This window comes from Microtus pennsylvanicus, chromosome 7 (genome assembly GCF_037038515.1).
Source record: "Microtus pennsylvanicus isolate mMicPen1 chromosome 7, mMicPen1.hap1, whole genome shotgun sequence".
Taxonomy (NCBI): Eukaryota; Metazoa; Chordata; class Mammalia; order Rodentia; family Cricetidae; genus Microtus; species Microtus pennsylvanicus.
In genome coordinates, this window is record NC_134585.1 from 11,313,397 (window position 1) to 11,339,314 (window position 25,918).

Here is a 25,918-nt window from a genome sequence, read left to right on the forward strand (position 1 = left end):
ACTACCTGTCCCAAACTCTTAAGGGAATAGGTCATGTTTGAGGGGAAGAAAATTAAGCATTATGAAACATCCCTGGGGGTCTTTTTCAGTTTACTTTTAGAAGAAAAAAGTCATCAATTTTGTGTTCAGGATCTGAAAGTGTGGGATGTGAATTCTACCAAAGCACCTCATGCAACCATCACAGAAACCTTGTTCAAACACCTTCTCCATGAAGGCTCTTCAATCCATGCTAGAACTCCCATTAAGGGATGCACCTCTTTAGAAGCTAACTGCTCTCTATTGTAAATCAATATGGATGTGAAATCACCTTCTCAGTAAACATCACTGAAAAGGGCAAGTGAGGTCAGAGCGTCGAGAGTTTCAGTCTCCTATGGGCAGAGCCTCTGATGTTGGTACCACTTTGCTCTAGCTAGAAGACCTTAACACATGGCTTTTCACTCATACGAGCCTCACTTTTCTCACACGCAAATGGGAACAACAACAAAGTATAAGGATCAACAGGACAGTAAGTAAAGCTCTTCTTACTGGAGCTGGGTATATTGTACCTTCTCTTGCCTTCCTTGCTCCTGACCATAAGACAGTGTTGATTCAACCAAAAGCATAGAACAAATATAAAATACGCTTCCCCACCCATGGGAGAGGCTTCTGGGTACCAAAAGATAGCCACAGTAGTTTCCAATTCCTCTTCTCTAGCCACACCCAGAGATGAAGAAAGCTTCTGTCACGGGCCCTCACAGTGTACATCCAGGGAATAGCACTTACATGACTTTGCTCCCCAAAGCGATTCTTCAAAAGTGGGCTTCATCCTACCTAAGGACTTGATCAGAAAATTGGGTGATTTTCTAGTGTCAGCCATGACTTGCTGAATAATATGCAGCCATAAGAAAACACCAAAAGACGTACAAACTCAGAAAGCCCCGAGCATCTAAAAGTACAGGCTGAATATAACCCCAAGACCACAGCATGCTACTAGTCAATACAAAGTGAGAAGATCTGGACCACTGTACTGACGGTGAGCTCCTCTGCAACTTGGACACATCACTTCTCTCTTGGAACTCACATTTAGAAAGCTTACCTGCTGCCCCAACCTCTCACACCGAGATGGCACAGGAGACTTGGGAGGACCATTGTTCTTTTCCTAGTTCTGAAATGTGGGTAATGCATTTAGCCTGACCCAGCACACCAAGGCCATCCAAGTGCAGACATCCTGGATGTGAAATGCCTGTGGTCTCACAGGAGCTCGGAAAGGAAATGATCTCAGGAAAGAGATGCTCTGCGTAGCATGCTCACCTTACGATGAACCTCTTTTGTTGTGTGCAGCAGGGACCAAGTTGTCCTCTTAAACCTGTGAGTGTTACTCTGCACACCTTACCAAGCAGTTCTAGCAGAAGGAAATGGCAAAACCTTTGAGAAGGTGGCAACGTGCTGCCACCTCTTGCTTCCTTTAAGTCCCAAACCTCGCAATTCACTTTCCTTTAACACAACAGATTGTTAAGAGAAAGCACAGGAGACTTTGCTGAGGACCAGATGTAACAGACACTGCTGTTATGGTGGACAGAGCTCACCCAGGTCTTAGAGGGGAACATATACTCCACCACAGATGCCCTGTGTGTGCTGCTTCATATGTTTCTGATTTTATTTTGCAAATGAGTTCGTTACCAGTTTTTCTTGCTATTTTCTTGGTATACAACACAGGATACAACAAGATATAAAGGGTCAAGGACCATAAAAGAAAAGCAAAGGCAACAGAAGTACAAAGGGAACGCAAAACTCGATGCTGATGTAAGTAAAAATATTTGCTAAGATAAATCTGAGCCATTAAAAAACAGTTAAATTATGCCCAGGAAAAGGCACAGTTCTAAAATACTGGGAAGTAATAGTTTTAGAAATAATCTGAAAGTTCCTGAGGACAAAGGTCATGCTCTAGATTATAAGTCGTTTCTACTTGTATCTAATTACCTCTCCAGCTGCCCATGGTCATGGTTATGTACATAGGTCATGGTTTAGAACAGAAACAGAAAAGAAAAGGTTCTTCACAAGTTGAGACACTTGAAGGGGTTGGCATTACAGAGATGCTCCTAACAAGCACCCCACTTAGCAGGTGGAACCCCAAAGTATCGCTGTCACTCAGTACCAAGACTGAGAGCAACACTTCGCCCACTTGGCACTTAGCTCTACACTTAATCTCCTCTGCGGAGTGTGGAGATAAAAACACAGGGCACTGAAACAGTAAGAACTCGAAAGTTCATTCATTACCTAGAATCTGCTTCCAAGCACTGTTTTTCCCCTGCATCCTTTCTGAAGCCACCGTGCTAATCCTGATGAGCCATCCTTCTCTCCAGAAAGGTCTATGCTCTTTGCTTCACACTGCTCCACCACTGATACTGTGGGACATCCTGTATGCATTAGTGTGACCATGCAATCTGTCTTTAAGATGTTTTTAAATTGTTCTACCATCTACAATCCTCTCCAATTTAAGAGGCCACGGGGCCACAAAGTTCACTCCAATTCATGTCTTAAACTACATGCAGAGATGAATTCAGACCTAAATGTATAAACTTTCCAGAAAAAAAGAAGAAACAATTCTTTAAGATTTTGGGTTAGTCAAACATTTATATGTAACACCAAAGCATCCATAAAAGATTTCCATTAAAAATAATTTCATAAATTAGATGTTATTAAAATCAAGAACTTCTGCCCTCCAAAAAATAGTAAGAGCAAAAATGGCAAGTTGTACAAATTGAGGAAATGTTTGAAAGCCAGCCATTTTTTGAAGGGCTTGAACTCAGAACATTAAAAAAAAAAGTCGACAGACAACACAGAATAACAAACAAGCAAAAGAATAATTATATGGTAGCAAACAAGAATATGGAAAGACGCTATAAGAACTGAGCCACAAGGAAGCTCCCTTCACACTTTATGAAAGCCTTGAGCTGCCCAGAGTGTTGTGAGGATAGGAAAGAACGGAACCCTCCAACATTTGTGGAAAAGCAAAGTGATGCTGCCCCTCGCACAGACAGCTTGGCAGCTTCTTAAGCTGCTTCAACTCACCTCAGATCTCATGTATTTAAGATACGCAGATAACGCTCTTGTCCCCCCAAACCCACACATTCAAACCTGAACTTCTATGGTGATAGCATAAGGAGCCAGGGCTTAGACAAGTGACCAAGTCATGAGAGTAAACCACTGAATGGCATTAGTGTCCTAAAAGATTCCAAGCCAGATACAGTGGTATATGCCTGTGATCTCAAGTGTGTGTGGGGGGGGGGTAGTGGTATGCTAGGCAAGAAGATTGCTTGAATCTGTATGTCTCCTTAAAAAGAGGAGAAAGAGGAGGAAAGGAGGAGGAGAAGGATGATGATGATGATGATAATAATAATAACAGAAAAAGAATTCCAAGCCAGATATAGCAGTGAATATCTGCAATCCTGGCATTTGAGAGGCAGACACAGGAGATCAATGAAAGCTCCACACCAGTCTGGTTACCCAGCACGTTCCAGGCCTGACAGGGATACACAGACTCTATCTCAAATCAAACATAAACAAAAGACTCCCAGATCTTTTTTTTCTGTCATGTGAAGATACAAGATGGCAAGTTGCAACCTGGGGCATAAACCTCACAAAAATTTGACCACTGGAAACCCTGACCTCAGACTCTGGATCTTACCTCTGGATCTAAAAGAATTATTTTTGTTTATTTGTAAATGATACATTGTTTATCTATAATACTTTATAAGAGCAGCTATGTTTACAAACACATGCACAGGAAGGTACCTAGGAGTTTAACTTACAGTAGCAGTAATGGGAAATAACGCAAATGCTCATTAGAAGATGAACCGACACACTGTGGTACATCTATAAACGGGCTACTACTCAGAAGAAAGGGAAGTGAATTACTAATACATACAGCAGCGATGATTCTCACAATAATGCTAAGTGAAAGAGGCCATTCCCTCTCTCTGTAAATCTTTTCCACTTACATCACATGATGCACAGTGGCAGCAGATGGATGGCTGTCTGGAAACGAAGGGTGAAAGGTGGGACCCAAGGGAGTACAAAATGCATGAGGACCTCATGTACTAATGTGCCTATCAGCTGTGGTTACAGTCTAACAGTATACAAAACGCCGTGAGTTACTAAATTATAAACTCATATGTAGCTTACTAGTACTTATCAATTATGCCTTAGTACGTCTCTTTTTTAAAGGCATTCCAGGGTCCACAAACAACAGTCAGGAACTCAGAAATTCTGTTTTCATTTTCAGAGCTGTGCCAATGGTGGTGATGTGCACCTGCACTCCAAGGTCCGGAGACCACGGTAGGAGGGTCTATGATTAGCACAGACACAGCCCAAGTACCTCTGATAAAAAGATGACATTTGAGGAAAGACACTCTGGATGGCTACTGAGGGGCAGGGCTCACCTCCCTCTGTGTTCCAGCATACAAGCTACATCTTGGGTAAGGTGCTTCAGAGTCCTGCAGATCCATCAGATTGACTCATGTGTAATTCTTCCTAGACTCTGTTATTCTCACCTTCATACTGCTTTACTTCCCCGGATTGCTCCTTCTTATGAACGAATAAATGAATGAATGAATGAATGAATGAATGAATGAATGAATGAATAAAGTTTATTTTAAAAAGGAGTATAAGGCTGTGTCCAGCCTGTCATATTACTATCTTTTTGGCTTACTTATATAAGAGAAAGAAGTCTCTGGGGCAAATAGCTACAGCAATCTTTCTGGACCACACTCTCTTTAGAACTTGTCACAACTTTCTCAAGACAGGCCACCTGTTTTCCTGTCGTCGTCCCCTACCCCCAACCCAAACTGACTGAAAAATAGTAAGGCAGAAAGGCTCCTCTGACCAAGGCTAGGTCGCAGAAGGAGAGACACTTTTACCTATCTCTGTTATGAGCATACCCCCAGAAGGCAGGGATGGCTAGGAGAAATATGTATTGAGCCTCTGTTATAGGCATTAGCCACCAACCACCAGTCCTGGGGGAGATAGCCAAGAGATGATTCCAGCTCCAGGCAGTACTGAGCCACCTCTGAGGAAAGTAAATGAAGAAGAGATAAGCCCATTATGCCCCACCCAGGCTGCAGAGTGATGAGCTAAACAGATGAAGTCATTATCTGAAGCCATTAAGTTCTGGATGGTGCTTGTAGATGCGCAGGCCAGCCGTCTTTCTCTAAGACCTAAAAAGCCCATTCAGAAAGAAACCTCCTTCTCTTCCACTCCTGACAAAGTCTAATGGTTGACTGTCCTTTCCATAATTATTTATCAGGACGTGGCAATCTTTATAAGTAAGCTGCTTCTACAAATGGAGAGGTCACCCTAAATAGCCAGGATGCCCTCGGGCTAACCTCATTTATGAAATCCAAGGCAATCATGTATGTAATGAAATCAATGTGTCAAACTTCAGCTCTCTGGAGCTGCCGCACCACTGAGCTAGCATCCTGAACCAGATGAAACACACTACACATATTTATTTTCAATGATATTTTAAAAACTATTTGAATCAGGCAACTTAATGATTCTGCTTTTAATAAAATAATTAAGCATATCTTGAAAACATTGCTTAGCTGGTTTCCCTTCTATCTCTGAGCATTGTTCATAATAAAAATACCTACTTATGGAATCTTATGTAAGAATCAGAATGCTGCTGGGGGGTAGTGTAGTATATAAACAGGCAGCAGCTGAGAGCTTGGAGGCCCAATTGTAAAGTCACAGACCACATTTGTGTCTCTCAACAGTGTAATTCCTTAGGTCAGACTTGAGACAGCCATATTCCTTCCTTCCACTCTATCTTCTCTTGAGTCAGTGTCTCAGTGATTCAGACATACACACCATGTGTGGCTTTAGTGCCTTGCTTTTTATATAAGAAAATTCATCCTTAAGACAATTATTTTAAAGCTAACTGAGAACACTGGAAACCAAACATTTTACTACGCTCAGCAGGTTTTCTCTACGTCACGGGTGGAAGTTACATGGAGGCAAAATGCATGGGAAATGAACAGAACTTCTGCATCCAGTGGAAAGACAAGGACCCAAAAATCCATTTGAACTCTCCAGGCCAGCCTTTCTTTGGGCCTCTGAGAACCCACCCTGTTGGTGAAGTAATAGCCCTTATCTCCACGCAGCTATTCTTGCTGTATGCACGGCAGGACTACCAAGCAGCTAGAAGGGCATTATTACCAAACAGCTCCTTAAATCCAAAAATACTTACAATGAAAACATTCAAAGTTGGTATTCAAAGAATAGGTCTTGTTTCTCTACTTCCTCACCTATGCAGAAATTGTGTCAGCCAGGGAGGGTAAAAGGTGACTGAGCAGTCTCATCTATGTGCTAAAACACACTTGCAAGGTATGATTGCTCATAACTGAACTCTAGCACTTGGGAAACTGCAAGTTTGGGGACAGCCTGAGCTATAATGTGAGAGCTCATTTCTCAAAAACAAAAACACAAGACACAGATCAAAGTAATTTATGTAACAGTACTAAGAAATTAACTTTTAAAAATTATAGCACTGACATTTCTGGAAATAGATGTTAATAGTTGCTGTCAAAATCATGTTTAGACAAAACGCAGTAAGTACACTTGCTTCTGGGAAAACTCTGTTTCCCAGCTGCTATGTTTGGCATGAAAAGGAATCCCCTGAAAACAGGAAACAGCTCTTTCACTCCACTGTGACCACGAAGCCATCATCTAACCTCTGCAGCACACAGAGCACACAGGCCCAGGAAAAGCCCTGGCTGCTCCTACTCCCTGGTGGCGCCTTATAGAAATGTGAAGCTCTCGTCTGTCCGCCATGACCTCTTGCTGTCAGGGCAGAAGAAGTTACTGGCGTTTCTGTGCTTCATGGTGCCACATTTTAGCAGGAGCATCCCACAGAAAGCAAGGTGGAGCTACAATTTGGGCTATTCTTTCTCCCCTTTGTTAAAGTATTTTTAACCCCTGGAACACAGTAATATTTACAAACAATAAGATTTATTTTACAGACTCAGTTTTCATGTAAAACACAATGAAAAATGAAGAGACTTAGACTTTCAACTTAGATTTGATTCAGATCAAAACCTTATCTACACTTGCACCTTTTTAATTGAGCTCTGGGAAGCCATTCCTGTGACCTGGGGGTCAGCTGTAGGAGAGGAAATGGAATATAATATGCAGTTGTGACTGTGTGTCTCCAGCAGGACTCCAGCCTGCCGACCCTGACTCAATCCACCCTCTCTTGCCTGGCCCTAATCCTCATAATTTAGGGGGGGTGCAGTCTCAGGAAGAGAAAGGAGAAAGAAGGATGGATGGGGGCTGCGCACACTGCCCTGTCTCTCTGGAAGAGTCCTCTTTGTAAAACCTAAGGGACGAATTGGAACAGGTCGGCTGAAAAGGCTTCAACTCCTACTGAGCCCTGCTCTGCTCCAGCATGTGGACCCGACAGAAGGGGAGGAACCTGGGCTTTAAAGGCAGAGTCGCCTACACATGCACAACTCACAAGCTTGGAGAGATGAGTGTGTTCACTTCAGACAGTTTATGGAAGAACTTCCCCTTCCTCTGCTTGTCTGTGAATGGTCTATTGTCACAAAGGATGCTGGGAAAGTTTATCTGTCAACTATTTCTGACTCTGTGGACTCTAAACCATGGAGACACACACCCTGAAAGAATGAACATTAAGTTCCTGTCTTTGACTCTGCTTAGTCAAAAGAGGACTGAGGTTTCAGGGAGAATACCAAAATAAAGCATGCTAGGAAATTTTTGGCTGTGGTAGAGCAAAGGAAGAGAGAAATACTTCCCCTAAAAAGCAGATTCAAAACAAGACCAAATTTTCAAAAACAACCATTTAGAACACTGAAAATCATCTAAAGACAAATAATAAATTAAGAAATATTCTTCATGAAAAGAGGCTAAAATATGAGGTAAAAACAGTGGGTGTGTGGTCCTCCTGCTAACAACAGCTCTCCTTGTCTTCTTCCAATACTATACTCTCAGGTCTGTAACACATGTAGACACATAGGAGACTACTACTTCAGAGAAAGAAGAAGCAAAGAGGGCAAAGCTGCTATCTTTTTTTTTTCTTAAAGAAAATAAGAACAAGCTTTAAGTAATTATGATAAAATTTATAGTATAAACCTTAGAAAAATCAGTAACAAAATAAAGATACTAATAAATTATCTGCCACCAAAAAGAAATTATCTGCCACCACAAAGGAGCTGGGTAGATAGCGAGGCTGGCAAAGTGCTTATTGTGCAAGTATGAGGCCCAGTACCCAGTAAATACCCAGACAAGGCGGCAATGCCGGTAGCCCAGTGTTGGGGAAGTAGAGACAGGGATCCCTGGGCTTGCTGATCAGTCAGCCTAACTTAATCAGCAAGCTCAAGCCACTGAGAGACTCTAAAAAAAGAGGAGGAAAGAGGAAGGGAGGGAGGGTGGTGGCCGGAGAAGTGGTTAAAAGAGTGTAGTTCTCTTCCAGGACCCAAATTCAGTTCTGAGCGCCCATGTCAGACGGCTCTAGTTGCAAGGCATCAACAGCTCCTTATGCACTCTGAGGGTACCTGTATGCATGCACATACTCACATACATAATCGATAAATAAATCCTCTTAGCAAAGGTGGACAACAGAGGGAACAATGTCTGAGGTTGATGTCCAGCCTCTACATGCATAAATACAGATGCAGCAGGTGCAGGCACAGGCACGCACATGCGCACACACGGAAATACACATACCATGCTGAATGAATAAAAGAAAGTGAAAGTAGGTATATTATTAACAAACAAGGAAAGTTGAATAGAAGATATCATCAGGAATGAAATGTCATTTCATAACAACAGAGGCAAATTTCTCAAGAGAAAGAATCCTGAGCATCTATGGATCTGTAAGTGTCTGGAGCTAGGCAAGCAGCGCACACCTGCCACCCCAGTACGTGGTGGGCTGAGGCAAGAGAATGGTCTCAAGTTCTAGGCCAGCCTAAGATACAGGGACAAACTAACAACCAGCCAACAACCAACTAGTGTCAAAGTGCTCCAAACCGTTAGAACTACAGGTAGAGAAACCTGCTACTACTGTCAAGAGATTCTAACGTCCTCCTCTCAACAAGTGATAGTAAGTAAGCAAAAGCTGGATGGGGAGCTGTGAGCACTACTCTCACAAGGAAACTAAGTGGCATCTAAAGCATGTCTCCAGCACAGCAGACAAGCTCTGAACACGCCAGACCATAGTCTGAGTCTTAATAACTTGGAAAGGATTCTCTGCTCACAATGGAATTAAACTAGAAACACTAAGATCACTGGAAAAATCCTCAAATATTTAGAAACCAAACAATACTCTTCTAAGTAGCCCATGGGTCAGAAGATTAAATTAGTCAACCAGTTGACATACTGAGACAGGAGGATGGCTTGAGTCCAGGAGTCCAGGCCTAAGCAACGCATTAAAACTCTGTTTCAAAATAAAATAAAAATAAAAAGGAAAGAAATGAAAAGTTAGAACATTTTGAACTAAAATACAACACATCAAACTTATAGAATGTTAATTGAAAAGATAAAAGTCTTCAAACCAAGATAGCAACTTTCACCATAAGAAACTGAAATGCAAATGAGCCTTCCTCAGTTCCATCTGCCACACACGGCTGCTCGATCACACACTCTTGTAACCACGACACTCTGCCCGAGTTCATGGAGCTGAGTGATCAAGCTCTGAACTGTGAAAACATGAGCCAAAATAAGTTATTCCTCCTTTGAAAACAAAAACAAATAAAACTTAAAGGAACGAGAAAGAAATAACAATTACAGTGGGAGTGATAAAACAGAAATTAAAAATAACAGAATATAAAACAAAAACCAAACACCAATTCTTTGATAAGAAAAATGTATTTGATAAACTTCTAGGTAAATTCATCTGAGAAAAAAAAGACACTATAAAAATTACACTATTATATATAAAAGGAATCCTACAGATACTATGAATACCTTTGTCAATATTCAGCAAGTCAGATTTTTTAAAACTTAAGTTCATTCATAGATAAAGAAACAAACAGCCTGTATCTATTGAAGAAATCAGATTTATATCAAAAACTTCCCCACAAAGAAAGGCCCAGGTCCAGAGGCTTCACTGGGAAATTCTACTGAACACACACACACACACACACACACACACACACACACACACACACACACACAAAAATGATGCCAGTTCTACACAGATATCTCCATAAGCCTACAGAGGTAATTCCTAACAATTTATTCAAGGAAGTCAACATATCTTGATGCCATATACTGACAAAGTAGACAGAAACAAAATGACATAACTTCTAAATAAATCCTTAACAGGTTCTAAAAATAAAGAGAAGATACACTCCATTAACCATTAATGTTTGTCCTGGGAATCCAGATGACTTAACAGTCAAAGAGGAGTGATTTTAATTTCTTCTATCAACAAACTAAAAAAGAAAAACCATAGGATCAACTCAACAGACACATATAAGTTCCTCTCCCTCAAAAGTCAGGGCACCAAGGTCCTTCCGATGTTAACTCTGGTGTTCTAAAACTACAGAGCTTAATAAATGGCAGGGCACAATTTAAAGGAGACAAAAGTATTTGTTAGATAACAGGTATATTCACAACAGTTTATTTTCCTAATGGATGGTTAATAAGATTACAGTGATCAGCACAGTAATGTGAGGATGCCCCTTAAGAGAGTTCATGAAAGCAGATATGAGTATTAGGGAATCTATCTCCATTCATTAGCCAGCTTCTTTGACATAAAGCATTCGTGGTTCATTTGGGGGTCTGTAGAACAGTGCACACTAAGTGTCACGTAACAGCTCCTGCTCCACAGAACAGTCAAACAGATTTGTGAGGCAGCAGAGACCCAAGGCCTGAACCCCTGCTGTACCTAGGGACACAGATGCTCACCCCCACACACAGCCAGTCTGGAGAGGGGCTCTGGCACTTCTTACGTGGTGTCTGACACATCAAGAGCTCTAACAGATCAGTCTTTTAGTATAAAGAGATTATGGCTGGGGCTGGAGCGATGGCTCAGCAGTCAAGAGCACGTACTGTTCTTGCAGAGGACCTGAAATCAGTTCCCAGCATTCACACTGGTTGGGACACTGCAGGAGGTTGATGCTCGTGCTGCTGAAGGAGAAGCTCATAGAGGTTAAACATGGAGAGCTGCCAAGCTGCTATCGATACAGAATTTCAGCTCCAGTGACACTGTGGGAGCCTTTCAGAGAGGATACAGCCAGCAACACAAGTACATCAACATCTGGAAAGGCAGCATCGTAGGTTTTCAGCTACTGCATCTCTTACAAGGAACTCAAACATGAGTGGTGACGTAAGGCCCACTGAAGGGAGGTCAGTGTGAAGACCGGCTACACACCTGAGCACAACTAGCTGCCCAGCTACCATCCATGCAGAAGTCTACAACGGCTGACTCTCCAAATCATGACTCAACTCATGAGAACTAATGTCCAATAAAAGGTGACTGGCTCAAAAAGAGTAGATGGCAAGAAATAATCAAACTCAAAGCTGAAATCAATGAAATAAAAACAAAAAATACTACAAAGAATCAATGAAATGAAGAAGACAGAAGATCCAAATTAATAAAATCAGAGGAGAAAGGGGGCATTTTACAACAGACACTAAGGAAATTCAGAGAATCATAAGGATAGACTTTAAAAATCTCTACCAAACTGGGAAGCCTAAAAGAAATGGATGATGGGGGCTGGAGAGATGGCTCAGAGGTTAAGAGCATTGCCTGCTCTTCCAAAGGTCCTGAGTTCAATTCCCAGCAACCACATGGTGGCTCACAACCATCTGTAATGAGGTCTGGTGCCCTCTTCTGGCACCAGAATACTGTATACATAATAAATAAATAATAAATAAATATTTAAATAAAAAAATGGATGAATTTCTTGATATATACAATCTACTAAATTTAAATCAAGAACAAATAAGCAATTCGAGCAGACCTATAGCTCTGAATGAAATAGAAGTAATAATTAAATAGAATAATAATTACAAGTCTCCCAATCAAGCACACACATTCACACACACACAAAGTCAGATGAAGTCAGCATAGAATAATTGAAGAATAATTAGTAGCAATACTTGTAAAATTATTCCACAAATTATAGACTAAAGGAACACTTCCTAATTCTTTATACAAGGCAACAATTACCCTGACTCCAAAACCACACAAAGACCCAACAAAAAAAGAAAATCGTAGTTTGAATGTAATTGGCCCCCATAAGCTCACAGGGAGTGATGCTATCAGGAGGTGTGGCTCTGCTGGTCTTGTTGGAGAACGTGCGTCACTGTGGGACGGACTTTGAGGTCTCATATATGCTCAAGGCACAGTCAGTGTCTCAGTTCACTTCCTGTTCCAAATGGACCAAAGATGTATAATTCTTAAGTCTCTCTACAGAACCATGTCTGTCTGCAAGCTGCCATGTCCCGTGAAGATGATTGATGTGGGATTCTCCTCTTTTTGCTGTGAATATGTTTTATTACACTAGTTAATAAAGAAGCTACTTTGGGCCTACTGCAGCGCAGAATAGAGCAAGGCAGAAATTCCAAGCAGAGATAGAGGAGAAAAGAAGGAGGAATCAGTGAGATGCCACGTAACTGCCACATAACCGCCCAAAGAAGACAGATGCCCTGAGAACCTTACCAATAAACTATGAGCCTCATGGTAAAATACAAAATAATAAAAATGGGCTAATTTAAGATGTAAGAGTTGGTTAGTAAAAAGCCCGAGCTAATAGGCCAAGCTGTGTTTTAATTAATACAGTTTCTGTGTGATTGTTTCAGGTATGGGCAGCCAGGAAACAAATAAGCAGCCCCCACCTACAGATGATAATGGACTGAACCTCTGAAACTGTAAGCCATCCAATTAAATGTTTTCCCTCTATAAGAGTTACTGTGGTCCTGGTGTCTCTTCACAGCAATAGAAATCCTAAGACACAGATCAATCTCATTTATGAACATAGATGCAAAAATTCTCAATAAAATACTTGCAATCTGGATCCAAGAACAGATCAAATACAATTTCCAGCATAATCATTTGTTAGGTTCATCCCAGGGATACAGGAGTTATATATTCAACATACATAAATCTAGAAACATAATAAACCACATAAGCATTCTGAAATACAAAACCCACATGATCATTTCATGAAGTGCAGAAAAGGTCTTTGACAAAACCCAACAAGACTAGGGATACAGGGGATATACCTCAACATAATAAAGGCAATTTACACCACATCTAGAGCCAACCAACCTAAACAGCAGGAAACTCAAATATTTCCACTGAGATCAGAACAAGACAGGATGTCCACTCTCTCAATAGCCCTTCAATATATAGTACATGAAGTCACAGCTGGAGCAGTAAGAAAGGAAGGAGATCAAGGGATATAAATGGGAAGGAAGAAGTCTACATACCTTTATTTGGGGATGATATGATTTTATATATAAAGAACCCTAAAAACTCCACCAGGAAACTTCTATAACTAATAAACACTTTCAGTTAAGTTGCAGGTACAACATTAACAGATTAAAAAACAGCAGCCTCCTTATATACAAAGGAAAAACAAAATCAGAAAGAATCAGAGAAACAATACATTCACAATAACCTCCTAGCTTGGGGTAGCAACCCTTTGCTTTCTTTAATAGCAATTATCTTATTTGATGAAGTATACATACAATTTACAATCTTTACCATCAGTGGTATGAGAAATTTGCACTATTCTACTTCTATCACCATCTGCCATCTCATCTTGCAACTACTAAAGTAGCTCCCACCCCTCCTAGACCCACACAAAGATGGTTCTATTGCCTGTGTGTACTTCTGTCGCTGTTGTGGGTGTTTACATAAACATCATGCAGAATTGTTCCTTTTGCATCAGGTTTGTTCCTCTAGCCTTGAAGGCTCATCTATATTGTAATGTGTATCAGATTTTTTTCATTATACACATACAACATTTTGCTGTAGGCAGAGATCCAAGATTACACATCCACTCATTTGCCAAGTCCCTGGGATGCTTATACTTTCCACCTCTTGGCTACTGTGAATTATGGTGCCATGGGCATAGGAACATGTAAGCTATCTCTTAGGATCCTTGTTTTCAAGTCTTCTGCTTATATATATCCCGAGATGTAACTGTCAGGTAATATGGCAATTCTGAATGTTTTTAAGAATTACTAAATTATTTCCCGCAGCAGTTAAAACACTTCACATTTTGTCTAACAATGCACGGCTCCCTGTTCACACCTTCATGCTATTCTCACGTTCGCTAACAAGAGCCAGAAACGGGCAGACTGGTGGCAAATTCTCAGTGACTACTGCCTTCTCCTTGCATCTCCTGCACACACTTGGCTCATTAATCCTAAATGAACTGACAGTCTCTGCTTAAAGTCCACAGGAGGTTTCTTACTGGTAGATCTTGTTCACCGATTCCTCTACTGCTTTGCTATTTCTTCCACAAGAAAGTTTTCTGCGAATATAGTTAGTTCTCTTGGCTACTTTGTTGACATGAACCCAGGAATATAGAGCTCCAATCACTTTCTGGCATTCCCTGCACAATTATGAGGAAAAGCAGATGCAATCTGGAAAGGTCTCTAACTTAAATCCTATGTGAAGACCCTGGGTAAATTTAAATCACATTTTTTAGGAGTACAATAAATACATTCAATTTGTGTGGAATTAGATCTCTTTCTCAGTTGTATTTAATATCACATCAAATAAAACCTGAATAAGATGCTGGAAGCAAGACAGGAAGGAGTGACAAGATATCAAACAGTTCAGAGAGGAAACAGTGAGGCATAAACTACAACAGGAAAGGCAAAGTGCTATGAACGCAAAAACACCTCAACCTATTATGAGCACAATACGCGTGTTTTCCATTTTAATCTGCACGTCATCTCAACAGAAGCCCTTCACCTGGGCTTGAGAAGTGCTGTAAGGGCCAGTGAAAGTCCTCAGGGGGAAAGTACCTACAGCACAAGCCTGAGTCGCCTGGAACCCACAGCGGAAGGAGAAAAGCAACTCCCGAAGGCATACCCCTCACACACTCACAAGCACAAAGCGAGGAGGACGTTCTAAAGGTGCTCATCAAAAGTCCTGGAAAACTGGTTACTTTTCAAACACAAGAAACTTATTTTGTCCCAGGAGCACTCAACCAAGTCCAGTATGGACTCTGAGAACGTATTCCTAAATGTCAGGATAAGAATAATGTTGAACGTAAGAACAAAGTCAGCCATGACAGGTGGCATAGCATTCGCTCACAGGGAAAAAGAGAACACATGGTTACCTGGTAGCCTTCTGTTTTCTTCTGACACCACTTCAACAAGGCGTTCCTCTTAGATCCTCCGTATTCTCTTGCCAAAGCTGAGAGGGGGTCCTTCCGTTCCTCCCTAATTTGTGAAAATAAGAAACACAAAATTGAAATATTTGAGCACCACAGTAAGAGACCACAGCACTAATTACACCTTTGAATAGATAACTGCACAAACTAAGGCTGTTTTGCAGAAAGACATAGTTTTTTATTTAATTTCACAGTCAGCTTTTAGTCTGGTCCCACAGCTGTCAAGTCTAGGAGGAGGGACACTACTCCTCATCCACATAGCAACAGAGATCCTGCATCAAGAGCGGTCACAAGAAATAGGATGCACTCTGGGGTGCTCAACGTGACACCAGTGACATCGAAAACTGTTGCAGGTCTTTGGTTCAGTATCTTACTTAACAAAACATGCTTGGTTTATTTTACTTCTTTTTATTGCCTTAATTCTCTCATCAATTCCAAATTCACTCATTATAAGTATAAAGAACAAGGTTATATGAGATGAAAAATTCTAAAGCACTGCCTAGTTCAAAACTAGACAAATAAAACAGAAAAGAGATGGCAATAAGGCTGTGATGTTGAAGGTGATGTGAGAGGTGATATATGCTGTGAATATGTTTTATTGCCATTGATTAATAAAGAAGCTGCTTTCAGCCAATGGCTTAACAGAGTAAAGCCAGGCTGAAAGAGAGATACAGAGAGTAGGTGGAGTCAGGGAAAAGCCATGGAGCCTCCGCAGAAGACAAGCTGCAAGTAAGAGACAGACTGCAAGCCACCAGCTGGAACCTTGCTTATAGACCATGAGCCTCGTGGTAAGATATAAAATAATGGAGATGGGTTAATTCTAGATGTAAGAGCCAGCTAACAATACACTTAAGCTATTGGCTTAACAGTATTGAAAATAATATAGTTTCTGTGTGATTATTTTGGGAGTCTGGGCACCAGGAAACGAGTCTGGGTGGTCAGAAAATGAACGAGCAGCCTCCAACTAGAGGGCTGGAGATAGCTCAGTGGTTAAGAGCACTGACTGCCCTTCCAGAGGACCCAGGTTCAACTCCCAGCACTTACATGGTAGCTCACAAGTATCTGTAACTCCATTTCCAGGGGATTCAATGCTTTTCCTCTGGCAGCCATAGCTACCATGCATGTATGCAGTGCAAAGTTATACATTCAGGCAAAACACCCACATCAAAAAGTAAAATAGGGGCCAGACGGTGGTGGCGCACACCTTTAATCCCAGCACCCGGGAGGCAGAGGCAGGCAGATCTCTGTGAGTTCGAGGCCAGCCTGGTCTACAAGAGCTAGTTCCAGGACAGGAACCAAAAGCTACAGAGAAACCCTGTCTCGAAAAAAAAAAGTAAAATAACAAAAATAATTTACTATATTTTTTAAAGGTATGGAGGGAAAGAGATGGCAATAAACATTAAAAACACATATTACATTGTGTGTGGGTACTTAGGATGCAGAGGCAGGAAGAGTTCTGTTAAGTTCAAAGCCAGTCTTGTCTACCAAGAAAGTTCATGAGACAAAACAACAACAACATACACAAATACTCCAAAACCATATACAAGCCCAGCATGGTGGGAAACGCCTGTAATCCCACATTTCCCACCATTTCTGAGGCTGAGGCAGAAAGACTCCAAGCTCAAGGCCTGTCTAGGCTTTAGTGAAAGTTCTAGGCTAGCCCGGCTTGTCTCAAAAAAAAAAAAAAAAAAAAAAAAAACCAACACAAACAACAAAGAACTAACCTAAAAATAAAACAAAATAAAAAAAATGCTAAGGCTGCTGTTTGGTGCTAGAATGCTTGCCTAGAATGTCCAGGGCCCTAGGTTCAATCCCCAGCACTGCAGATGAAACAAACAAAACCATACTATCACTTCTAAAAATTATCTCATGTGTTTACTGCTAGCTGTAGACCCCGATTTTTGAGAGGAAAGCTCACTATGTCCCGGGTTGTGTTCAAACTCCTGAGCTCAGCCCTTCTGCCTCATTCTCCCTGAGTGCTAAGACACAGGCGAACTCCACTGTGCCTGGCCAAGTCCTTGGCACTGCAGGATGGTCAAGCTACTTTGCCCTTCAACTGTCTACTTTCTAATAAAACTGCACATTCCTCAGAGGTTGGTCACCCAAGAGGTATGACTTTAAAAGTTAGCTCATGGGGCTGGGAGATAGCTCAGAGGTTAGGAGCGCTGGCTGTTCTTTCTGAGGAACCAAGTTTGATTCCCAGCAACCACATTGACAGCCCAGGGGATCCAACGCCCTCTTCTGGCCTCTATGGGCACTGCATACACATGGTTCACAGACATACATACAGGGAACACACACACATAAAGTAAAAATAAAGTCAATTTTTAAAATAAATAAATACAAATAAAAGTTAAATTCATATACCAGGCATGGTGGCATAGCATATAATCTCAGCACCTGGGAAACAGGAAGGAGAATCTCAAGTTCAAGGCCAGCCTAGGCTATGAAGCAAGTTCCTTTCTTTACAATGATAATTTTTTGAAAAGTTCTTAAAGCTAACCCTAAAACTTGATATAAGCTAAGTTTCCTAGTCCTTCTTTTCTTAATCCTACAGAGCCAACAGTTTTTCTCATTCCTACAAACAAAGCATGCTAGATTTCTGACATTATCTTTTCTCTCTAAACTTTGTGTGTTGTGTAGGAAAAAAAGGTCTCACTATCTGTCCTGGCTGGCCCAAACTCAGAGGTACCTGCCTCTGTTTCCTGTGTGTTATAATTAAAAGTATGTGTCACCATCCCTGCCTTCCTCTGAACTCTTACTTAGTTAAGCAGCTTCTGCCAGAAAGAACTAGAAACAAAACATAAATTCACATTTTCATGTCCTGCTGACAATGATTAACATAATATCGTGTTGTCTGATGTCCATCTGAACAATCAGAGTTGCCTCTCATGTCTGCTATGCCTGGATTCTTTACATAAAAACCTGTTGCTAAAACCATCGCCTTTGCAGACACTTCCTGGACCCTACCTTTCTTCAGCTCTCCAACTCTGCTATGACCCTGATCAGACTTGATAACTCTGACCCACAATACCAGAACAAATATCCTTTGAGATAGTTTCCTGGACTATCCTGAAGAAGAAAAAACTTCTTCTATCATCTCAGTTCATTCACTCCACTTGATTACCCTTAACCACACCAAAGAGACCTTGTTATGACTTTGAAAAGGTTCCTAAAAAGCTAGCTACTCAACGACATCTTCTCCGCCCTGAGACAGTAGAGACATCGTTCTGTGACTTTCTGTATCTGTCCCATGGATCACATCCCTGATTATATGCTTATTCATCTCCTTCCCATGTTTATTCAAGTTATGTATCCTGCCAATAATGTCCCTATGCACAATTCTCAAAGCTTCACCAAGGATCTATCTACCTAGGAAGCTCTCTCTAATACTCTAACAGGATGCCCGTGGTTACACAATATAAGGTTAGAAAGTATTTCAGATTTCAGAGTCTTTTCAGCTTGTTTTAATTTAATTTTTTTTTTAAGACAAAGCTTCCCTAAGTAGTCAAGGTTGGCTCACACTTATAGCCATTTTCTAAAGGCTGAGACCGCAGGCATGCCCTCCTTCTACCCACATTGCTTATTTCTCTTAGCCCTCCCTTAACTTCATTTATTTACTTATGACACTGGGAATTGAACCCAAGGCCTTTTCACTTACTAACAAGTATTTAACCACTGAGCTACACCCTCCAGAAAAGCAAGCACCAGATTTTGGGATATTTGCATTTACCCCAAATTTACCAGTAGAACATCTCTATTTTGAAAATCTAAAGTCTGAAACATTCTGGCCTTCATGCTGGTACACAAAAAGGCAGGCCCTTGACTTTTGACACCAGGGACACCTCACCTGTACTTATTTGTTCATTTCTAGTTTAAAACCAAACAAAAGCATGCAGTTAGTCAACACTGAATAATAGAAAGGGGGAGTGCTCAGACAGCACTGACCTGTAAGCCCACCCTTTGCTTGGAAAGGCCAGGAAAGATACATAGGACATGTCTCCTACCTTATTCGGCTCCGGGTGCTCGGAGTGACTGATGCCGTGGGAGAGGAGGAGAGGGAGAGCTGTGGTGAGGTGGTGCCCATCGCCATGAGAGAGGCTGGTGATGCTCCCTCAGACGCCGAGATGTCCCGTTTCATTTCTTCACTACTTCGCCGTGACACTGAGAAAGTGATCATGAGTATAAGCAGTCCAGCTACTGTGGAGCTCACAGAGGCTTCACGCCAAACTACAGCTAGAACTACCAGCTGTTCAGATCAACACAGCACAGAGCTACTTGTCTGTCACTGTGGACAGCAGCGCTATTCACACTAGCTGAGCTATGGAACCCGCCCAGGTGTCAAACAACAGAGGAAGCGACAAAGCAACAGCGGTGTATATATACAGCAGATTTCTTTTCCCAGCCAAAAGAACAAGATTTCATCACTTGCAGGGAAAGGGATGCAGTTAGACTCTAGATAAGATGATCTCACAACATTTATATTATTTACACAAATTAAGTCAGTCTCACAAAGACAAATATATGTTTTCTCTCGTTTGTGGTTTCTAGATGCTATACAGGTCCTAACAGAAGAACACATGACATGAAACAGAACTGTCCAGGGGGAACAAACAGAACTAAAGGAAACAAATCATGGAAGAGGAAGATGGGGAACATGATCAACTTAGAGTTGTATGAAAATCCTTATGTGACCTGGTGCCATGTGCAATGAACAAACACAATGTGTTTTCTAATTGAAGAAAAGGTTTCTGTGTGTGTGTGTGTGTGTGTGTGTGTGTGTGTGTGTGTGTGTGTGTGTGTGTATGAGCTTCTGTATATGTTCTTGTGCCTTTTCTTGGATCTTTTTTCCTGTTTGTTTGTTTTGCCCTATTCTGAATTGTTTTTATATTACTATTATTATTGATGCCTGTTTGTTTTCTAATAAGAGAGAAAGAAAGGGTGTGGACTTGGGTGGGTGGGGAAGAATCTGAGAGGAGTTGGACAGGAAAATGTAAGAATATACAGTATGAAATAGAATCAGAGTAGACTGTATGAAATCTATTTCAGTTTTTAAAAGGTATAAAAACTCTGTGAAGAAAATATCTTGGAAAGATTAATAGTTATCTTATTTTTTGACATCTAGATGGTTGTCTTAGAGAAAAGGCCAGAATGCTTCATCAAATGTTTGAAATGTAGTGAATATATTGAAAAATTATTATATATCTTTAAGAACATAAAGTGATATATATGTTTTCAGTTTTTGTGTCTGAGTTCTTGACATTTTCTTCTGACAATTCCTAAAGAACAAATAATATCCTGTGAAAGAAAAAACTAATACTTGCTCTTACTGATGACTGGACAGTATTTACTTTTCATTCATAACACTTAGACAGCTGGGAATTTATAATTAGAATCCCTATGCTTTCAAAACTGAGGCAGGAGGACTACCATGAACATGGGGTCAGAATAAAACATTATGATAAAAAATAAAAAATTACAATCTGTGAAAGGTTGGTAGTAGAATATGAACTGTCTTATGTCTCTGTGAACAAGAACCTTGCAGCACTCACCTGGTACACAATGAGTACCATACAGACACAATTAAAAGTCAGAGGGAGTACATTTGCAACTACTCAGCCCTACCCAGCACCCACAATTAAACACATCCCTTCTAAATGTAGCAAGACACTGCTAAAGGGGAAGAAGCAAAAATGTTTCTTCATAGAGTTCCATGCAGCTCTGGGCCAGGCTCCATGTTCAGACAGACAAGGAAGACGGAAAACTAAAAGGTAACAAGTCAGTCACCTATAATTTTGCAAGCCTGACATAGAAAAAACAAAATAAAACACTGTCCTGGAACTCTGCAGCCTTCCTGCCTCGCCTCTACAAGCGGGCACAGATATGCTGCCTGTGGCATACACTCACTTTGGCTGCCGCACAGGGTCTGGATGAGCAGGACAAACACGGGCAGCGTTAGGAATGTGCTACATTAAAGATCTGGAAGGGGCAGACGCCTTCTCCTATTAACAGATCTTAGTAAGCTGGGAGCAAGGGTGAGAGGAAAGGCGGCAGGTGTGTGCGCTCACGCCATGTAATGGAGGACATTAGCCATGCATGGCAGGGTTATCAGTTTTCCTTTCCGGGTGCAACTGAAAGGGCACAAGGGAAAACAGTACGAATAACTGAAAGACAGAAGAGATAGCCCAGAAGACAAACACGGTAAGCCTTCGAAGTCATTGTTGTAACCTGGTTTTGTCACACTGGCACATTCAGTTCCCAGAAACTCTTTGGTGTTCTGACTCTTCAGATCAGTTGTTGCACACCTAGCTCTATCAACTTCTGCAAAGATGCACCTTCACGTGTCATCTACCATGATGTAGGCAACTGAAAGCCTCTGCAGGAGTTTTTAAAACAACTTTTCAGGCCGGGCAGTAGTGGCGCACGCCTTTAATCCCAGCACTCGGGAGGCAGAGGCAGGCAGATCTCTGTGAGTTCGAGACCAGCCTGATCTACAGAGCTAGTTCCAGGACAGGCTCCAAAGCCACAGAGAAACCCTGTCTCGAAAAACCAAAAAACAAACAAACAAACAAACAACTTTTCAGATAAAAGTCATTACCGGAGATGGTCTTGGCACTCTCCATGGCAGGGACTCTGGGTAGAGAAGCAGGCCGGCTAGTTGAAGACGTTCTTAGAAGATGCTCTGCACCAAGTGGAAAGGTCAGAAACAGAACCATGAGTGCTGAGATGGTCAGAGTACAAGAAAGGTGACTGACTTTTCTTTACCTGAGGCTCACCCCTCTTCCTAATCCAAGACCCTGCAACCCCCAGACAGCATATTTATTAAAAATAACCTCCATAGACAAGGACTGTGTAAAACACTCCAGGTCAATAGTGTGTTTCTGGAGATGACAGTGAGACACGCTACACACGACTGTTCTAAATCATTTTGTGCCACTTAGCTCTTCAAAGCAACTCAATCAAAATTAAGAGGTCCCTTATTGCATGGGCCTAAGGAACAAACTAAATAAAACCTTGCCCCTCTGTGCCTATTTAGAGGGAACATCCCCTATACGTGTATCCACAACAAACCTGGATTACCATCGTATGGTTAGAATTTCATAACAGCAACACATAACACAACTACAGAAGGAGAATAGTTCATTCTTATTTCAGATAGGAGATAGGAAAATATAATGGATAGGGTTAGAGAGAGGGCTCAGAGGTTAAGAGCACTGGCTGTTCTTCCGGAGGACCTGGGTTCAATTCCCAGCATCCACATGGCAGCTTACAACTGTCTGTAACTACAGTTCTTAAGAATCTAACACCTTCACACCAATGCACATAAAATAAAGTCAAATAAATTCTTTTTAAAAAGAAAAATATAATGGTATCAAGTTGGGCCTTACTAGCAAAAAAAGAAAAAGGGCTGGGAACTGCACTTCAGTCACACAATAATAGAAGCAAAGACACAAATAAGAAACAAGAGCCTGGTTTGATAAAACATGGAGTTTATTATATGGACAACAGGGTGTGAAGGAGGGGCTCCTCCTGGGAGGATGGTGCTGAGAGCCTCCACAGCCTCATCTGTGGGCTCGAGTCTGAGGGCCAGTCTAGTCTCATCTCTCTTGAGCAGCTGGAAGGGCACAATCAGATACCGCCTCTATTACAGCTTCAGTCTGGTTCTTGAACACAAGCTATCTTAGGAGTCTCTTTAGTTCCTGGGAACACTGGGGAAATCTCTTTGTTCCTGCTAATTCTCTCTTCCTGTACATGTCTTATCTACAACTACAAACCCAACTGGCTGTCCTCGGCCTAGAAGACATGAATGTATGTGTTCTGTCTGGCCAGGATCTGATATGTTAAGGATAAATGACCAGTGTAAAACTAAACAATAAGGCTTTTATTTAATAAGGACTATTATTAGCCTTGCTTTCCATGAATGTCCACCTATTTCTTTTTTTAAACATAGCAACTATTTAGTGACTGGAAAAGCAGGTCAACAATAAGCATGTTTTAGCATGCATGAGGTCCTGGGATCAATGATTGGCAACAATAACCACCAAAAACTAAACAGGGAAAACCAAAGAATTTATCAATTTAAATGATACCACTCTTAACCATCATAATGTAAAAAGTAATGACATACAACATTGTTTCTAAATAACAGGTTATTTATGTTAAAGGAAGCTATGGCCACCTGAGATAGACACTGGGAACCAAACAAGTCCTCTGAAAAAGCAGTGTATGCTCCTAAGCACTTAACCATCTCCACAGTCCCCAAGTAATATTTTCCAAGAGTCCTCAGAGCATCTAGGTTGAAATAAAAAGTGATCCTTTTTACTTACGAGGCCCAGGGGGTAGGGAGGATAGCTCATATTATACATAAGAATAGGACACATGCAGATTAAAATCATTAGTGATTTTATCATTTAACACACATCATTTTTATGCAAACAGCTTACAAGTAGCAGAGTTCCAAACCCTATCGGCTTTTAAAGGAAAAATATAGCATGCACAAATTCTAACGGACAGAACAGAAAGAGGAAATAGAAATCAAAGTTTTATTTACTTATATATTTGTGTTGTGGTGTGTGTGTGTGTGTACGTGTGTGTACGTGTGTGTGTGTACATGTGGAGGCAAGAGGTCGAATCAGGTGTTTTTCCTCAGAAGACATTCACCTTGGCTTCTGAGAGGATCTCTCACTGATACTATTGTCTTGCCACTGCCTGGCTGGCTGGCTTGCCCGTCAGCCCCAAGTATCTGTGTCTCTGCCTCCCTAGTGCTGGCTTAAAATGTGCACCACCATGCTCAATTTTTCACATGGGTGCTTAGGGTTGATTTGAAGACCTCAAGATTGCACAGAAAATATTTTACCAACTGAACTCTCTAGTCCCGTAATATTTTAAATTTAGTCAATAATAAACCAACAATAAGGATCATTTCCTTAAAAGTCTAGTCTCCCAAAAAAAGCAACAAAGCAAACTAAGAAAGTAAAACAAAAGTTATAACGACAAAACAAGTAGTGTCTAGCAAGCTGTGGTGGCACACACATTTAATTCAGCAGGGCAGAGGAATTTCATGAGTTCAAGGCCAGTCTGGTCTACAGAGAGAGTCCCAGGCCATTTATGCAATACGACCCTGTCTCAAAAAGCAAACTAAGGAGTGTCAGTTATAGATGGTAGCGTACAACTCGCTCATTCCCTGCATGGAAGTGTCCCCTTATCCAATCTTACCCCTACATGCACACAACTGGAAAAATGTTCATGTAATTTGATACCCGACACACCAGTCCACTTGTGCTTTCATACTGCATGTCTAAAGGTCCACACCTATGTCTCATTTCAGCATGTGCTCCCTGCCATAACCCAGTTGCCCTTTCCAAAAATGTATCAAAAACTAATTTTTATTTCATTTTATTTTTTTGAGGCAGAAGTTCACTATGTAGCCCACAATGGTCTCAAATGCTGTTCTCCTGCATCAGCCTCCCAAGTCCCAGGTTTACAGGTATGAAATGCCACGGCTGGCTAAATTACTCTTCTTAAGATTATGTGTAGTAGGACAAGAGGAGCAGCTCTACAATGGTGTTCAACAGGCTCCATCCCCAGATACAAAAAAAAATCATCGATAGTGACTCAACAGTCATAAAACAGTCTACTGGCATTTCTTAAAGCATTTCACTCCAAAAACTTGAGCTGAGACACACCTGCCACAGTAAGACACAGACTGTTTATGTCTGTAGTAAACAAGCTGCTTTCCACCTGCAGGTAAAAGTTGGGTTAGCCTTCTTCAGGAAATAGGATTGGTGTATATTTTACAGTGACAGAGTCTACTCTGTTGACGTCTGGTTCTCTCCTTCCACCATGCAGGTTGCAGGTTCCAGGTATGAAAGTCAGGTCCCCAGACTTAGTAGCAAGCATCTTTATCTGATGAGAAACCCCACTGGCCTTATCTTTAAATCGTTCATTATCATTTGAGCATCTACCACTTGTTGGGAGCTAAGCTTAGTGCAAGGGTCAAAGAAAGGAAACCGAAGCTTGCCCTTGCAGAACTTGGAATCTAGAACAAGACAATTACTATTCTGTGAGTAAAGTATTCAAGGGAGGAAAAGCAAGGGCTCTGGGACCCAGGAGCTGATGAGAAGTCTAGAAAAACCTAAGGAGATAGCACTTGTGAGACACAGGCTGGCTGGTCTGTTTTCTATCAAAGGCAGCCTGAGAAGGGCCTACCCATTTCCCTCTTTAATTCAATTAGCCAGTATGTCAGACTGTGAAGCCGAGTGCCCAACAATGGGAAGACACAGCCATCACCTACCAGAGGGGAAAGACAGAAGCCATTCTGGCAGGCGCTCATTAGCCTGGTGTGGGTACGTCTCCTCCATTTGAAAAAAGGAAAACTGACTTGCCAAATTACTCTGTTTCGTTGTGTGGCATCAAAAGTATTTATTTTCTACAATTTGGGGATCTAGAGGATTTCAAATGTACTTGGAACGAGGTTGAGATCCCCTCCTTCGGAGGAGGCATGTCCTACCTGTTGTGATGGGGGATCTAGGGTGAGTGACTCTTTGGATCGATAAGGACCT

General features: G+C 41.4%; 1 protein-coding gene across 2 annotated transcripts in view; it reads right to left on the minus strand.

Moving 5' to 3' along the window:
- Positions 1-25,918, minus strand: part of Specc1l (sperm antigen with calponin homology and coiled-coil domains 1 like) — a 104,418-nt gene that overhangs the window by 16,127 nt on the left and 62,373 nt on the right. For both annotated transcript variants that reach the window (XM_075979984.1, XM_075979983.1), the window contains exons 11-13: positions 21,955-22,038; positions 19,364-19,520; positions 15,303-15,405 (exon numbers count right to left, since the gene is read on the minus strand). In XM_075979984.1, the coding sequence (XP_075836099.1) occupies positions 15,303-15,405; positions 19,364-19,520; positions 21,955-22,038 (344 nt within the window). The remainder of the gene's footprint in view (positions 1-15,302; positions 15,406-19,363; positions 19,521-21,954; positions 22,039-25,918) is intronic.